Raw genomic sequence first — 18,405 nt, 5'->3', positions numbered from 1 at the left:
ATAGGTGTAAGTTCTCAAATTCACCAGTATGTTTACATACATAGTCTACTGCTTGGCTGGTATTTCCTTCCATGGTACTTACACTGTTATTATCACATGGTCTGAACATTGTTAATAGTTAAATATCAACTGTTCTATGCAATGAAGAAAAGATGGACATGTACATATATACATACACACACACACACATATACATACACAAATTGGGACACAAAAGACAATGTGGACTTTTTCGAGAAGGTACCAGATGGCACACACATAAACAGTAGAATTCAACTGAAATATCTGTAGATCGCTTTATAATATGTAATATCATGCCCCAGTACATGATCTACAAATCAGTTCCTGAGAGGTGTTTAGTGCAATGATAAACACATCACCTTCACTGTGTTTACTTAAGAAAGAAAAAAAAAACATTAATGCAAATCACATTGGGAGATTTTTTATTAATTTAAATTGACATTGTTAATTTTGTCTGCCAAGGTCCTTAGTAAATATATCCTTACATGATACAAACCTACAGGTTCTTCTCAATACCACAAGATCATGAGGACTTGCAGATATCAATGTTCTGTAATGATTAAAACAATGCTCAAATAATTCACAAGTTACTTTCCTGAAATACTTAAAAGAATATTCTGGGGAGTGTTTGAAAGGTCTGTTTATAAATAGTGACTGATATATTTAGTTAGGTATTTGGTGTTGAAGATAGACACTTCTTATATAAACATTGTTTTAATACACTGCTCTACTAATGAAACAAGTTATTAGATATAATACATTTCTGACACTAAAGAATAAAGCTTTGTCTTCATATTTATTTCATTCATAAGACTTATCAATGAAGAATGCTGTACCCAACAATAAACTGGCATATTGCAAGTGACATTCTGCAAAACTGAGAAAGAAAGCTGCAACAAAACAAACTAGATAACTGCATTACACATTCTTTATACAAACAGCCCATTCTGTACAGAATTAAATGCAGACCAAATGTTTTTAAAAGTTTTTGTGCCTAGACGGTAATTACAATCTTCACACACTAAAGAGAAAAGGAACAATAATAATACAGAACTCAGTATTTTTAACAATTATAACACATTTAACATCTTCAGCCAACCACTGGGTTCTCAAATCAGATTGGCAACTGAAATTTCACATCCACCTGGGCTTGCTTGGCTAAGGTCACTATCTCAGAGAGCTTTACAACCTGAAAGGAAAAAAACAAGCTTTGTCTCTATTTTCATAAAAACACAGAATCAGAACGATTGGTCAATGTAAAATTAATTGCATGTTCAGTCTTTTTCATTTAAAATATCTGGGCTATTCTGACATTGTTATAAATCACTTCACAGTCTTATAAGCATTTGCCACTCTTGAAGGATAGTCAAATCTAACACTGTTCACAACCCACACCATAACCCACACTGGATTTAATTCATATACATAATATCAGAAGGTATTAAATAGATACATATCTGATATATGTATATATCTCTTCATCATTGCCTAAATTTTATCTATATTTTTTTCCTTTTTTTAAAATTATAGTTGATTTACAAGTTGTGCTAGTTTCAGGTGTACAGCAAAGTGATTCTGTATCCCTTATAGATATTGAATAGAGTTCCCTGTGCTATACAGTAGGTCCTTGTTGGTTATTTTTTTATATATAGTAGTTTATATCTGTTAATCCCCAACTCCTAATTTATCCCTCCCCAACTCCCTTTCCCCTTTGGTAACCCTAAGTTTGTTTTCTATGTCTGTGAGTCTGTTTCTGTTTTGTAAATAAGTTCATTTGTGTCATATTTTAGATTCCACATATAAGTGATATCATATGGTATTTGTCTTTCTCTTTCTGACTTACTTCACTTAGAATGATGATCTCTAGGTCCATCCATGTTGTTGCAAATGGCATTATTTCATTCTTTTTTATGGCTGAGTAGTATTCAATTGCATATATACACTACATCTTCTTTATCCACTCATCTGTTGATGGACATTTAGGCTGCTTCCATGTCTTGGCTATTGTAAATAACGCTGCTATGACCATAGGGGTGCATGTATCTTTTCCAATTATGGTTTTCTCCGGATATCTGCCCAGGAGTGGGATTGCTGGATCATATGGTAGTTCTGTTTTTAGTTTTTTGAGGAACCTCCATACTGTTCTCCATAGTGGCTGCACCAATTTACATTCCCACCAACAGTGTAGGAGGGTTCCCTTCTCTCCACACCCTCTCCAGCATTTGTTATTTGTAGACTAAAATACAGACTGGCCATTCTGTCCAGTGTGAGGTGATAACTCACTGTAGTTTTTATTTGCATTTCTCTAATAATTAGTGATGTTGAGCATTTTTTCATGTGCCTGTTGGCCATCTGTATGTCTTCTTTGGAGAAATGTCTATTTAGATCTTCTGCCTTTATCTTTAAAGATAGAAACAGTGACTGTCTTAGCTGGATACTACAGAACGTAAAGCACATCTAAATAAAAGCGATTCCCTAGTGGTCCAGTGGTTAGGACTCGGCGCTTTCACTGCCGGGCCCCAGTTTAATCTCTAGTCGGGGAGCTAAAATCCCGCAAGCCTCGCAGTGCGGCCATAAATAAATAAATAAATCTTTTAAGAAATGTAAATAATCTTAACTTACAATGTTGGGATAGGAGCTTGGGTTTAGGAGTTAGTATTTTACTTTCTGTCAGTAAGTTAACAATTATCAAGCTGAATTCCAATGCTCTCTCTATAATCTGTCTGGGAATATCCAGCTGGTACCATACAACATATACAAATTAAACATATCTAAAACCAAACAACAGATTTAGCTTCTCTCCTCCCCAGCAGGGTAGTTAAGAGAAGGTTTTAAAGTTAGACACCTTGAGTTCAGATCCCACTCTGATGCTTACGATACATGATCCTGAGTAAGTTAATTTATCTAGCCTCTGTTTCCTCATCTATAAAAATGGAGATTATTTCACCAAACTTGTATTAAATAAGATAATACGTGAAGAAAAAAAAAGGCTTAGCATTGCATGCACAATAAATTATAAATGGTAGCAGTTGCTAATATTCATATTATTAATATTGTCATGACTTCCATAACCTCCTACTCAGTAGAGAAGGACTACAGACACAACGAAAATCAACTGTTCACTTTATTTTTCATGGTCTAATTGATCAAGCTCCTATTGATTCTTCTCCTTTCTCTCCATGTCCACAAAGCTTTTCTTAATTCAGGCTCTCATTGCAAACAAGCATATTTTCAGAGAAAAGTTCTAACCTATCCATTACCTTCACCTCACATCTATTTATTACACTAGCCAGACTCCTACTGTCCTTCACTCTTCCCTTCAACAATTGACTCCACATCTCAAAGTCAAAACAGGCTTTCTGAAACACTTTCTCATTCCCTTGCTCAAAATCTTAATTTAAACTCGAGACTGAGTGTAAATTCCTCTGTCTCTAAACTGCAGTTGAATTTTATTTACTAGCTAAGTTTTTTCCCAAATTATGTCCTAAAGAAGGAAATAAGACCTTTATTATTCTTATGAAAAGATATCACATTAACAAAGCAAATCTCAAAAGCCTAGTTACTGATTAAACCATATAGCCCCAAAGAGTATTCTGTGAAATGTCTATACACATAGGTGGGAAAGAATCAGAAGTTCTCATTTAAAAACATCTCTGTATCTACTAGGGAGTGTGCCCCAAGATATAGTGTTAAGTAAAAGAAATGAGGTAAAATACATGTTACCATCATATAATGTGGGAAAGCGGAGAGATATATGTATACATACATCTATATATACACACATACATTATTTGCTTGTTTTTTAAAAAGTGAAAAGACGAACAAAAAAATCCTAAGAAAACCAAAAAACTGGTTACCTATGGGGAAGGAACAAACAAGAGTAGGTATAAAGGCTAGATTCTCTAAGTATACCTTGTTTTACAGTTTGACTTTGGAAATATTATAACAAAAAAATTTTTAAGCAATTCCTTTAAAATAAATCAATGAAGCTAACCGTGCATCAAAGGTGGGATAAAACAGAGAACCGTTTCATATGAATTTTAAAATCCAGCAAATTATGGGAAATACTTCAAAGGACAAAAAGAACTGCACATACAAGTCTTGAACTACTTTCAGCAGTCATATTGTTGGTATTATTATTCTAAAACTGTCATGTCTGTATTGAGGGACAAAGCAAAGGAATATTTATGTTACTACAGAATGGGAAAAAAGAGAAACAGATATCAGATAAGAAAAAAAACTGTACCTTGGATTTGCATTGGAAATATTGGAAGTTATGTACTCATGTATTTATCTCTTTAAAAAATACATATTTTCCTAGATTTGCCACTTAAAAATATCTAGAAACAATGAACAACCCAATAGTTGTAAGCACCCTTAAAGCTTAAATTGTGCTGTCTAAACACCATCTGGCTGATTCCAGGTCTGCAGCAAGAAATGTAAAGATGAGCCTGAAAAATCTCATCATATCAGAAAGCATATCACAGGGCATGTAGGAAGGACTCAGGAGTCAACCTGAAGAGGTTCCCACTGACCAAAGATGAGATAATCTACGCATCAATAAAAATAACTAAAATGGACTGAACCACATCAAATATATTTAAATCCATGAGTTCAAAATAGCATGTGCATACATGCGTGCATGCAACACACACACCTAAAAACAAAAACTAAGAAACAAAAAAGCCTGGGTCACTTTAGTAGGCCATAATGGAACAAACCCATTATTTTGAAAACTGATCAATAAAACCAAAGAATTAAGTAAGTACCCTGCTTTTTCTATGAAAAATGTACTTCATGCCAACAAATAGTTGATACAAGAAAGTTTTGCTTTTTATAAGTATGCCATATAATAAATAATCACAGAGTTAGAAAATCACCACTTTGCATAAATAAAATATTGGATCTAAGTTATGAATGTCAATGACTGCTAGTATTACAAAAAGAGAAGTTATCTGACATTTATATACCTCCTTATGGAATTACACAAAATTAACCATAAAATATTCTTGCTCCCCACTCCTCAAAATCAAATACATATATGATCAAACCTATTGATTGAACTACCAGTTTACAGGAAATACAGGAGCAGAGGAACATGTTAAATGACACCCCATGAATACAATAATTAAAATCCAGACTACAGGAAACACTACAAGACCATCAGCCTGGTTTTTTCAACAAATAAAGTTAAGAATAAAAAAAGAGGCAAGGGAGAATCTATAAAAAGAAATTTAGTGATATATTAACCAACTGCAAGCATAGACTTTTGATCCTAATTCTAACAAAGAACCTAGGCAAAAAATATTTAAGAGAATCAGGGAAATTTCAACACTGACTCAATTCTTTTTTTATAAAACATAAACATAATACCACTATCCCATCTGAAACAAGTAATAATAATCCCTTTATATCATCAATACCTTTATCTTTTACAGATACATGATGATAAGCATGAAATAATATAATATCTGGGATTTGCTTCAAAATAATCATGGGCAAGGAAGGAAGTAGGTAAGAATAAGATGAGACATGACTGAGCATGAACTGGTAATTGTTTAAGATGGGTGATAGGTATATGGGGTTCAATACTCCCAGTGTTTAGCTGAAACACTCATTATTAGCAATATTAGCTGGTTCATTTTAGAATCTAAATGTTTATAAATCTTTCATACACTGCAAATTTATCCTCAGATCAACATAACCTGTTTACCATTTTAGCAGCTTCATCCAAGTCATCACAAGCAAGAATTTTAAGTCCACTGTCCGCTATCAGTGCCTTAGCATCATCAACTCGTGTACCTGGAAATGATTTATGCAAATATAGACATTTTAAATACCTACACAAAATCATTTAAAATGTTTGTCACAATATACATTTACAAATATGAAATTTCAACTAACTTTGGTCATTTAATACAAATGCTTCTAAACCAAATACTATAAAAACCTGGAGTTACCTTGTGAAATACTTTGCCGTACCACATTAATGGTAATTCAGACAAGTCAAAATTCAAGATACGTACAACAAATAAATAATGTATCAACCTATAGCAAGCAAAACTATGAACAATTTTGCTCCAATGTTAGAATTTTTTAACCCACGTTTTAAAAATTCCCTACTATACTCTCATTTTAAAAATACAGCTATTGGGACAAAGTGAGAGGGTGGCATGGACATATATACATTACCAAATGTATAAAAGATAGCTAGTGGGAAGCAGCCACATAGCACAGGGAGATCAGCTCGGTGCTTTGTGACCACCTAGAGAGGTGGGATAGGGAGGGTGGGAGGGAGATGCAAGAAGGAGGGGATATGGGGATATATGTATTCGTATAGATGATTCACTTCGTGATAGAGCAGAAACTAACACACCATTGTAAAGCAGTTATACTCCAATAAAGATGTTAAAAAATATACAGCTATTTAAAACTAAATTTAAAACTAAATGAACCAAACCCCTTGGAATTATGAACTTTTAAGCAATTAGAGTTCACAGAACAACTGCAAGATCCTTTTACACTTACCTTGTAACCGTACCACAATAGGTATTTTAATTTCCAAATCCTTTACTGCCATGACTATACCCTGTGCAATAACATCACACCGCATGATTCCTCCGAAGATGTTGACCAGAATAGACAGTACCTGCCAATAAAATGTTTTAGATTAAAATTTTAAAGGAATGACTGTTTTTCCTTCCTTCCCAAGAAAACACTAGTATCTGTGCCTTATGATAAAAGTTAACTTCATGGAAACATTTTCAGACCAAACAGCCATACTCTCTGCATGCAGCTCTCATCACTGAAGTGTGTGCAGTCCACCACCTAGCAAAACTTATTTCCCCTCCTTGGGTAATTTCAACACCTGGCTCACAGTCTCTTCTCTCCTGTCACATATTAACAAGACCTCCTGATTCCATTTTCTTGTTTCCTATTAAGCATAGTCATTACCAACATTACTAACCCAGACCATGTTGTAAGACAACATCATATGTAAGATCTCCAATTTAGTCCTCATTAACTATCATCTCTTCATTTTTCCCCATCAACTCTACCAACTCTTCACACAAACAGGCCCTCAAAATTACTCAACATCTGTATGGATGGACACTCCTGGCTACACATCACATCCAAACCCCAGGGCCTATTTGGGTTGGCATTCTTTCATCATCACACCGATAGTCTGAATCGCTGTTCTTCTATCCTTTAGAAAAAAACCTTATTTGTTTTTTAAAAAGAGGCTTAGTTTATTCAGCTACACTAGAACTTCGCAACCAGTGAGATAGAAATGGGTTATAGACACACCAAGATATTGTTCCCCTCACCCCTTAGAGCAGGGGTCCCCAAGCCCTGGGCCACAGACCGGTAGCGGTCCATGGCCTCTTAGGAACTGGGCCGCACAGCAAGAGGTGAGCGGCAGGTGAGGGAGCGAAGCTTCATCTGCCGCTCCCCATTGCTCCCCATTGCTCCCCACCGCTCCCCACCGCTCCCCATCGCTCCCCACCGCTCCCCATCGCTTCCCACTGCTCCCCATCGCTCGCGTTACCGCCTGAACCATCCCCCACCCCCACCCCGTCCGTGGAAGAACTGTCTTCCACGAAACCGGTCCCTGGTGCCAAAAAGATTGGGGACCGCTGCCTTAGAGCAATTAGGAAGGTTCTGGGACGGCTGGCACCTTGAGCCAGTGGCCTCTGACAACAAGCAACCTTCTCCATGTACCTCCCATGCCCCACTGAAATGTTACTTTCTGTGAATGCCATGACAGGAAAAAAGTTGAGACACACTGAGTTATACTAAGCATTCCTTATCTTTACCACTATTATTTCTATACTTAAAGAAATAAAGGTCTAGAATTCATAATGGAACAGAATTCACAGTGGACTCTGGCACCGTCCCATCTCACCCCCTCCCGCCGCATGTGGGATAGCTACAGTACGCACCACAGGCATCATCTAGCACTTGAGCCTCAAAGTGACTGGAGCTCTACCATGTCACTTTTACCTCCAGTCCATATCAACTGATTACTACCAAGGACAAATCCTTGACCTGAACAGAATGAATGTCTCTACAATATCAAATGTCTAAATCCCACTCTTGCTCAACCTCCTCTCCTTTCACTTAACGCCTTTCATCTCTAACTCTATCAAATCCAATCTTTTAAAGTCTCTAGTCCCTCAACCCCTTCCTAATCAACCAGTCTATCAGCTCTCCTCCAATCTGGCATGCTTCACTATAGAGCCTAGAAGCCACAGCTGAGCAAACCAATGACACTGTCGTGGGCACACTCAGCTTCCTCATAGCCACTCCTCTCTCATACCCAGTCTACCTGTGTCCCCATTCAAATAATGCATGCTTCCAGCCTATTAGTTTATCCATTCCAACTTCAAGAAAAGTAAAAGAGTGGGAAAAAACAAAACCAAACACCAAACCTGTGAAACACGAGCATAACCTGAAGAGCAGTATAATAATGATTCATCAGCAATAGTTTGACTCATACCTTTCAACCTTCTTCATGAGCCTCCTATCCCACTTCAAACTCTCTAACTTCTAGCATATGATCTTCCTTTTCCAGTAATACCTTAAGGAGTAACCTCCTCTCCAAAACTAACCTCATCACTAATTACTGTACTGTGTCTCCTCCAGGTCTCCACTCCTTTAGCTATATTCACTCTCTTCTTTATCTTCAAATCTCTTCTCCAGCTAGAAACAACCCATCTTCTTGGTCTTCTACACAAACACGCATACACTGCACAGCTCTTCTCAAGCCGACCTCCACTCAACTGCGAGCACTACATCCTTCTGTGCCTCCTCAGACCCCACCACCGAAAGAGTAACTCTCCTGTATGGCTCCACACCCTCAATTCCCAATCACAACTCAACCCACTGCAGCCTGGCCTCTGTCCCCCTCTCCTCTCTTTCAGCATCTAACACTACTGCCCATTCCCTTACTTCCCAGAACTCTTCACCCTGGCCTTCGATGTCACCACTCTCTCCTGATCTGCAACCATCACTGTCAGTTTGTTCTCTCTCTCTTTTATAGGGTCTTCCTTCCTTATTCAATCCTTCAGCACTGGGTGGGAGGAGCCAGGTTCCATTCTTGGTTTCCTCAAATCACTTGCATGAGTCATATCACCAACGCCTAACACTTCAGCTTTTCTCAATATACTGAGGACTCTCAAATACACATCTGACCATTATAGGAAGAATATCTTTACAACTATCTACCAGGTATAATCACCACAGGGCAAACTTAACACATTCATTCAAAAATACCAAATTTCTTTACTTTGCTTCTGACAGCACAAAAGATATCACCAACCAATGATTCTCTGCAGCCAGAACTCCTAACCAATCCCTCCCCATGCCACGCCCAAAAAGGAAAAAAATGAACTTAAGGATTCTATCTCAGCAGTGTAGGTTTCATTGCTTTATTCTTACTGACACTGCCTTTGTTATGGACCTCTTCATCCTTCCCAACAAGCAGGTATAATAACCAAATTGATATCTCCTGCCAGTGTCTCCCTATTCCCCATTTCACCCTTTACTAGCAGAATTAACTTCTTTTTTAAAAATAAAAAAACAAAAAGGTAAGGAGTTGATATATGTATTTGTAAATGTGCTGGGGTAGAAGTATTAAATTCAAGACTCCTTAGCTATAGATACAGGGATCTTCACAACCTGGGTCTCAATTTGCCAACATTGCTCCTTATCATTCATCCCAATAATGCTATATCTTTATGCATAAGCATCTTACAAATCCATGAACACAGTGGCCCTCTCTGGACCCCATGCCTCTGCACATTTCCTTCCCCTTGCCCAACTCATTCAATTCTCAACACAGTTCAAGGTATCTTGATCCCTACCAATGACAAATTCTCAGTCTAAATTCAGTAAGACTAGTTACATGAAGGCCATTATCTTATTTCCATAAGCCTTAAAAAAACCCACATTGGGGCTTCCCTGGAGGCGCAGTGGTTGGGAGTCCGCCTGCCGATGCAGGGGACACAGGTTCGTGTCCCGGTCCGGGAGGATCCCACATGCCGTGGAGTGGCTGGGCCTGTGGGCCATGGCCGCTGGGCCTGCGCGTCTGGAGCCTGTGCTCCGCGGCGGGAGGGGCCACAGCGGTGAGAGGCCCGCGTACCGCAAAAAAAAAAAAAACAAACAAAAACCCACATTGGTCACACAGTAGATATATTCCTTAAAAAAATACCTGATGAATGATAATATGTCTGTTTCTTGGATCACAATGCTTCACATCTCTTGTATTCTGATAATCATTTATAAATTCGTAACTATAAATTATGGCATATCTATATATGACAGATTATGCAAACATTACAATGAGTGTTTTAGAATAATACTTTACACAAAAAGTGCTCAAGAGATGTTAGCAAAAAAAGACTCAAAATGTGTGTATTGAAAGATATATATATGAATGGGTGAAATATATGGCATGTGAATTATATCTTTTTTTTTTTTGGAAGCCAGGTTTTTTGGGGTTTTTTTGGTTTATTTTTATTTATTTTATTCATTTATTTTTGGCTGCACTGGGTCTTCGTTGCTGCGTGTGGGCTTTCTCTAGTTGCGGTGAGCGGGGGCTACTCTTCCTTGTGGTGCACAGCCTTCTCCTTGCGGTGGCTTCTCTTGTTGCAGAGCATGGGCTCTAGGTGCACAGGCTTCAGTAGTTGTGGCACACGGGCTCAGTAGTTGTGGCGTGCGGGCTCTAGAGTGCAGGCTCAGTAGTTGTGGCACACGGGCTTGGTTGCTCCGCAGCATGTGGGATCTTCCCGGATAAGGGCTTGAACCCGTGTCCCCTGCATTGGCAGGCAGATTCTTAACCACTGCGCCACCAGGGAAGCCCCATGAATTATATCTTAATAAAGCTGTTTCTAGAATGATACATATGCAATGTGTATGAGTGTATGTGTGAAATATATAAGCATTAACAAGTCTTAAAGAAAATAAATCAAATCAATAGTAACAAAAGCTATGTCTGGATAGAATTAAAGATGATTTTTATTTTCTTTTTAGCTTTACAGACTTTCCAGATTTCTGGCTTTTTTATTAACTAACAGCTCCAAAATTTTTTCTATAGTAATGGGTTCTCATGCCAAATCACTACCGTTTATAGTATTATCTAATACCATCCAGTATTTCTTCACCTTGTTTTCTAAATCACAATGAGAAAGTTTATCTTTCTTTCTTGCTAACTTTTATTTTATTGATTTCAGCAAACTTTTCCAAACTATTGAGGACTTTTGAACTTTAACGCTCAACTACTATAACGACCACATTTACTAATTAATCAAGTTACTTCTCTCCATTCAAATTCTAAAACATAAGTTCTGCCCCTACCTTTTTATCTGAAGTGATAAGTTTAAATGCTTCTGTTACTTGATGGACTGTGGCACCACCACCAACATCAAGAAAGTTGGCTGGAGTCCCTCCATGAAGCTTTATTATATCCATCGTGGCCATTGCTAAACCAGCACCATTTACTATCAAGAAGGGAAAATGATTTGTATAAGCAACAAACAAAGAAAATAAATTAAGCTTAGCCAATCCAACTCTTAACATAAAAACAGGTGGTACCTAGACAGCCTATATTTCCATCTAGGCCAATGTAGTTGAGATCTGCCTTAGCTGCATCTTTGTCCCTTTCATCTTCCTGGGTCCAGTCCTGTAGGTCAAAGATTTTCTTCTGGCGATAAGCTGAATTAGAATCAAAATTGATCTTTGCATCCATACATAGCACTTTGAAGGAAAAAAATAAAGTGATGTTAATTTCAAGATAGACACAATAAACTATACAGTAATCAAATATTTTTGACCTCAGAAGAAAAACACATTTTGTTACTTACTGAAAGTATTTCAATTTATCTTCACAATTAATTCAAACTGTTTCTTGAAAAAGAATATGTGAAAATTAAAACTGCCCCATCAAAGTTACTGGTTCTACACCTATCCTAAGCAACAGATAAAGAAGGGGAAAAAAACCCCTCAAAACCATTTAATTTTCTTTTTAATTACCAAGAATTAACTGTCCATGCTCCTAGCTAACTCCTTTGCTTGGGCCCAGGGTCTCAACTCAAAGGGATTGTTCCACTAATTCTGTCTTTCTTGTACTGTAAATTCCACCCCATCCCACTTTTCTATTGGCTAAATCAAACTAACTTGTAAAAATGCTGTTCCTTCCCCCACCTCAATAAAAAGAAAGAAAAAACTCTTTACTCCCTACCTCCCCCCACCCCCTTACTCTCCTCTTTCTATACAACATAACTCACGGAAAGAGTTGTCTCTTTAAACCTGGGGTCAGCAAACTATGGCCTATGGGCCAGATTCAGCCTGTGCTGGTTTTTTTATGGCCTGTGAGCCTACAAAGGGTTTTATATTTTTAACATGTTATGAAGAAGAAAGAAGAAAGAAAGGGTAAAGGAAGAAGGAGAAGAACAAGTAGAGAAGTAGCAGTAACTGAGACTACATCTGCCAAGCCCTGCTTAAAAAACGCCCTATACCAGTACAAGTTTTTCTCCTGCCATTCTCTCTTAAATCCACTCTAATCAGGCTTTTACCTCCAGCAGTCTACCAAAATGGCCCTTATGAAGGTTAATTCTCTGACTTTAGCTTTCAATATGTATTCTATCCCTTCCTTGCTCCAATGTAACTACAACTTTCTCCTTATTCCTGAACAGATAGAGGCTAAAAGAACTGAGCAGTTTCAGCTGTTGCACAAAACAAGAGACAAAGTTTAGAGTCAGCCAAATTAACTATTAACAACAAAAACCAACATTCTTTCAGAGGAAGCTGACAGAATTCAGTCTCCCAAAATGTCTAGTATACAACTAGAAATTACTAGATCTGTGAAGAAACAGGAAAATGTAACCAAAAATAAAGAGACAAAGCAGTCAAAAGAAACCAAACTCAAGATGACTCAAATTTTAAAGTATCAGAGGACTGTGAAATAGCTATTTTAAACATGTTTAATGATTTAAGGGAAAATATGGTCATAATAAAGCACCACATAAGTAATCTCAGCAGAAAATAAAACTATGAAAGGAACCATATTGAAAATTTGGAACTAAAAAGTACAATATCTGAAATCACTGGTGAATGACAATATGTATGTTTCTGGGATTGTGATCCTTCAGATCCCTTGTATTTTGATAATCATTTATAAATTTATAGTTATAAATTGTGGCATATCTATATATGACAAATTTTACAAATGTTAAAATAAGTGTTTTAGAAGAATGCTTTAGTAAATGCAAAAAGTGCTCAAGATATGTTAGCAAAAAAATCTGCATATAACTTTACAGTTGGCCCTTCATACCTGCAGTTTTGCATCCAAAGATTCAACCAACCACAGATTATGTAGTACTACTGTAGTACATACTTATTGAAAAAAAAATCTGCTTATAAGTGGACCCTCATGGTTCAAATTAGTGTTGTTCAAGAGTCAACCGTATATCTATTAAATTAATAAAATTAACATGCCATTCAAAAAACAATGAGGAACACATAGTAAAGGCATTAATCCTTAGTAGGCCTCTAAAGTATATAGACTCAAGAAGATAAAGACAGGTTCACTCAGGTGATGGTGATTCTCCAATAAAAACATACTTGGGGTGAAATACCTAGGAAGCATATTTCCTAGACCTGAGCTCTGCAACAGTCAGTAGAACCAGCCACTGACAATTCTGCTAACAGCAAGGGTATGTGTAATATCAGTAAACAGAGCCCATACTCAATTCATAGTGTTCAAAAGAGGAAAAACTTTTAAGAAATGTACATTTTGGGTTTCTTCCCCCCTAGAAGTCACAAATGCACCAGGCTAAAATTAATTCCTTACTTGGAGATTTCTCTCAACTGATTTCAGGTCCATAGGTAAGATAATCAAGACAACTGGCATCCTGGGGAGACTAATATCAGTCCATTCTCTTTCATTCAGCTTTCACTGAGTTTCTGCCATGACCCTTGATAAAACGAAGTACATGGTTCTGAGAATATTATTGTGCCTGAGATCACTGTCCCTGGCAGTGGGAATGGCTTGAGTTTGGGGGGAGGGGTTTCTCCAAATTTGGTAATTGAGGGTCAAAGCTGTGATAAACTTATATGTATTATTAACCTTTTGTACACTTTTAGAATTCAGGCACATAAGAGATCTGAAATTCAAATAATATAACTTCTGAGATCACAAAGAAACTCTACCCATTCCTGTGACAGACAGTCCAAACTGCCATGGCTAAAAGAATTTTAAAACTATCTAGAATTCATACCCTCTCATTCAATCAAAATATTTACAAAATTAGAAAGAACATTAATTTCTTTGAACTTCTAACTCAGATAAGAGAATGTGACTTGGGACTTCAGTTCTCTAGGTCCTCTGGACTTTTATCACATTTGGACTTTAAATCCAGCTGTGTCTTTATGTAATCTACTATTAGAGTATTTCAGAGTATTTTAATGCCATAATCTAATCTCACTGATGAACTTTTGAAATTCCGATAGACAACCTGACTGAACATAATGTGGTGTCAGAAACAGAAAAGAATAAATTTTCAGAATTGAGCATAACACTTTCTTAAAGCTGATACTGGTGTACTATTTTGACCCATTTTAGAAATTTCTGGGGGTAAAAATCCAAACTACCTATAGATGCTCCCATATAATAGCCAAAGGAACAATGGCTGGGATTGGAAAGGCAGCCTCAAAGTCAGAACAAGATTACCCAAACAGACGGCTAACCTCTCCTCCCTCAAGAGCTCCACATCCACCCTGATAGATCACAGGCTTGATGGTTGAGCTCAGTGGGTAAAGAAAATACTAAGGAATGTTTGGGGGGGAGGCGGCGGGATCAAATCTTCCCCACTCCTGATGCTTCCTTTCACATTCGCTTAGTATAAGATATGTCTCTCACTGTCTCTACTTAATTCTTCCCAGAGGAAAGGACACAAATTATCTGTCTAGTTAATCTAGATATTATAAAACTAGGCATGCATAATTCTGCTCAATCCTTCTTCCTCTTGGGAGTAAGCTTCCCACAGCGAGCAACCATTTCCAACTGCTATTCCCAAGGCATAGTCTATCCGTGAAAGGCCTGCCCTGTTAAAGCCTCATATTTGAATAGATTTATTAAGTCTGTCTAATGGTGTAATTTAGTTGTCGGATCCATTTTAGTTAGAACTCTGTCAGGGAAGATCAGTAATCACTGGAAGCTCTCTCAGAAACCCCAATGATGGCAATGGTATGATAAGCTATTTAAGCAATTGTATTCAAATATATATATATATATGTATATTATATTACCCTATGTTTTCAGAGCATTACTAGGAAAATAAGTCTAGAGTCTATAAGCTTTCTTCTTACAATTATTCAAACAAGTAAACCGGTACAAATTAAGAGGTATACTTCATTCTATGCAGCATATATGTTCCAAAAAAACTGTGCACAAAGGAAATAACTCCAAATTTAGTCATTCAAAATATCCTTAAACTACTATTTTAAGGAATACTATGATAATTTTCCCAAATGTATATTCTATCTTGTCATATGGTAACTTGGTACCAAAAGGAGACAAATATCTATATTTTCTATTTTTAAAAATATTACTTTTGAAACTCAATATGAACCTTATAAATAAAACATATCAATCTGCATACGTTTATAACTACATAGTCTGCATTGGTCTAAAGCCTCCATTCAAAATATATAAAGGAAGTACTGTGAGAAATGTAGATCTGCTAACAGAGCCTGAGCTTGAACTCATCTGTAAAATAAAGCCTTCTCCTTTCCATTCCCACTGCCTTTGTTACCTCCTGCTTGGACTACTGCTACAGCTTCCTAACCTAAAAGATATACCTTATTGCTAATCTCTTCCTACTCCAATAATGCTGATATACTACTCTCTACCCAAAATATCCCTGTCATACAACTGTGTCATATGTAAGAGCACAAATTCTGCAGTTGACTGTTTAGATTCACCGCCCAGTTCTACCACTAGCCATGTGTCCCTGGGCAAGTCACTTAACCTCTTGGTAACTCAGTTTCCTAACCTATAAAATAAGGATAGTAATAGTATCTACCTCACAGAACTGCTATAAACATTTAATGAGCTATAGGGGTCCATATCTGAAAAGTTCTTACAATAGTGCCTAGCATATAGTATTTGCTATGTTTTCGTTAAATAGAGGGAACATATTTTTTTAAATAAACTTTACTATAGGAAACCAAAGTATACTTAGAATACTTAGAAAACAAATACAACAATAGAATTAAAATCTTCAAATGAAGAACAAAATCAACAGTCTCTGTATACCGCAATAAACAGTAAGAAAATACAATGGCAGAAAAGATCCCAATCAAAATAGCAACAAAAATATACTTCTACAAATAAATCTAAAAAGAAATATAATACTACCCAAAGAAAATAAGTCTTACTTAAAAAAGTATAAATCAAGACTTACATAAATGGAAAAATAGGTATTTCTAGTTGGAAAAACTGATTACTAGGAAGATGTTAATTTTTCCCCAACAATTTATAGGATGAATACAATTCCAATAAAATTCCAGTATGGGGCTTCCCTGGTGGCGCAGTGGTTGAGAGTCCACCTGCTGATGCAGGGGACACGGGTTCATGCCCCGGTCCGGGAAGATCCCACATGCTGCGGAGCGGCTGGGCCCGTGAGCCATGGCCACTGAGCCTGTGCGTCCGGAGCCTGTGCTCCGTAACGGGAGAGGCCACAACAGTGAGAAGCCCACGTACAGCAAAAAAAAAAAAAAAAAAAATTCCAGAATGATCGGTTTTGAAACCTGACAAAAGGATTCTAAAGGTTGCCTAGCAATAGGAGTTAGTAATTTTGACATCCAAGTACCAAATGCAGGACCAAAGGCTTCAAGGAGTTTGAGAACCCCTAAACTGCATGAAAAACAGGGCATATGCACATGCACACATGGGAACACTGGTGCAGACTCCTTGGTGAGGGTTACTCGCTTTCATGCAATTTTCACTGCATTTCTTAAAATTTGTCCTTGACCCACAAAGGATTAAGTAATGCCAATCTAAAAGAATAAATAGGTAAGAACTGCCTCCCTTAAAAAAAAATATCGGTTTCATACAGATAATTCTCCTTCACTGGACATTTCATTTTTAAAATGTGCATCAGCCCTCACTCTTTAAAAAAATTTAATTATTTTTAGTTTTATAAACTACCTCTACAATCACAAGAAAATTTACTCATTTTTCTTTATACAACCATATAAATGACCAGCTAAAAATTGACTTCTATAATAATGAATATAACTAATTAGAAGTATAAAAGTGAAAGAGATCTACAAATGCTTAAGAAGATTAGAAATGTCCAAAGAGACTTGAAACAAAATCAAACAAATTACAGCAACAGAAGCAATTAATGTAAAATATCAAGAAAAATTTAGGCTACAATAAAGCAACTTATATTTTTAGAAAAACTATACATGGAAGGCATGATAATTCAAAACCTGATTTACCTTTTAAACATACGTAAAAGAAAAGCTGTCAAAGTGACAAGCTAATCTTACTTCCCTAATATTAAATGACTCCAGCATCAGAATACACACTTTGTACAATAACAATCATGGTGTCTCTAAAGTTTGAAACCTGGGGAGACTAAAATGGCTAATTCCCCAAAACTACAACTATTTATTCACTACTGTAGTGGATACTCTAATCCATCACTGCCCAACAGAAATTTCTGCAATGATGAAATTGTTCTTTATGTGTGCTGTCCAATACAGAGCTGTCCAATACATGGGGCTACAGAGCACTTGAAATGTAACTAGTGCAACTGAGAAATATTTTAATCTTATATTATTTCAATTAATTTTAACTGCCACATGTGACTGGTAGCTGCCATACAGTGCAGCTTTAACCCCTCTGTGTGTACATAAATATATATTTAAGGTGTTTGTTTTAAAGGGTCTCTTTAATATTTGTTCACATTCACTCTTTTCATTATAAAATAAGCTTCTACATAGAAATGAGTTCACTTCCTTATGAGTTCAACTTCCTCGGTGAAGAATATGATAAGTGGATAAACAGACAATCAATATTTGATAAAAGATACTTTACCAGCTCCGTCTGAATCCTCTACCATTGGATTTATTTCTACCATGGTTGCATCATATTTCAGAAAAAGGTTGTAAAGCTTGATCATGTTTTCTGCTGCAGAATCCACAATATTGGCTGGAAATCCCATCTTCTGTGCAAGCTGAAATTAATTTGTCTCTTTATTATAGGAATGCTGTATACATCCAATCAACATTAAATTATTACAAATAAAAAACCTTGTAGTTTATCATTTAAATAATAAACGACTCATTTACGGTCAAACATTAATCACTAAA

General features: G+C 36.7%; 1 protein-coding gene across 4 annotated transcripts in view; it reads right to left on the bottom strand.

Moving 5' to 3' along the window:
* Positions 1 to 426: 426 nt before the first annotated feature.
* SUCLA2 (succinate-CoA ligase ADP-forming subunit beta) overlaps positions 427 to 18,405 on the bottom strand; it is a 48,225-nt gene continuing 30,246 nt past the window's right edge. For 3 of the 4 annotated variants that reach the window (XR_012327670.1, XR_012327671.1, XR_012327672.1), the window contains 7 exons: positions 18,131 to 18,269; positions 11,617 to 11,778; positions 11,380 to 11,522; positions 6,550 to 6,670; positions 5,735 to 5,823; positions 1,865 to 2,421; positions 427 to 1,210 (listed from right to left, as the gene is read on the bottom strand). Coding sequence is in view for 1 of the 4 variants with exons in the window: in XM_019936579.3 (XP_019792138.2) it covers positions 1,136 to 1,210; positions 5,735 to 5,823; positions 6,550 to 6,670; positions 11,380 to 11,522; positions 11,617 to 11,778; positions 18,131 to 18,269 (729 nt within the window). In the remaining 3 variants the exon portion in view is untranslated. The remainder of the gene's footprint in view (positions 1,211 to 1,864; positions 2,422 to 5,734; positions 5,824 to 6,549; positions 6,671 to 11,379; positions 11,523 to 11,616; positions 11,779 to 18,130; positions 18,270 to 18,405) is intronic. The other variant, XM_019936579.3, reaches the window with a different exon arrangement.

The sequence above is a fragment of the Tursiops truncatus genome, chromosome 18, assembly GCF_011762595.2.
Source record: "Tursiops truncatus isolate mTurTru1 chromosome 18, mTurTru1.mat.Y, whole genome shotgun sequence".
Lineage (NCBI taxonomy): Eukaryota > Metazoa > Chordata > Mammalia > Artiodactyla > Delphinidae > Tursiops > Tursiops truncatus.
Note: the sequence above shows the minus strand (reverse complement) of the source record. Positions and strands in the feature narration are given on the sequence as shown.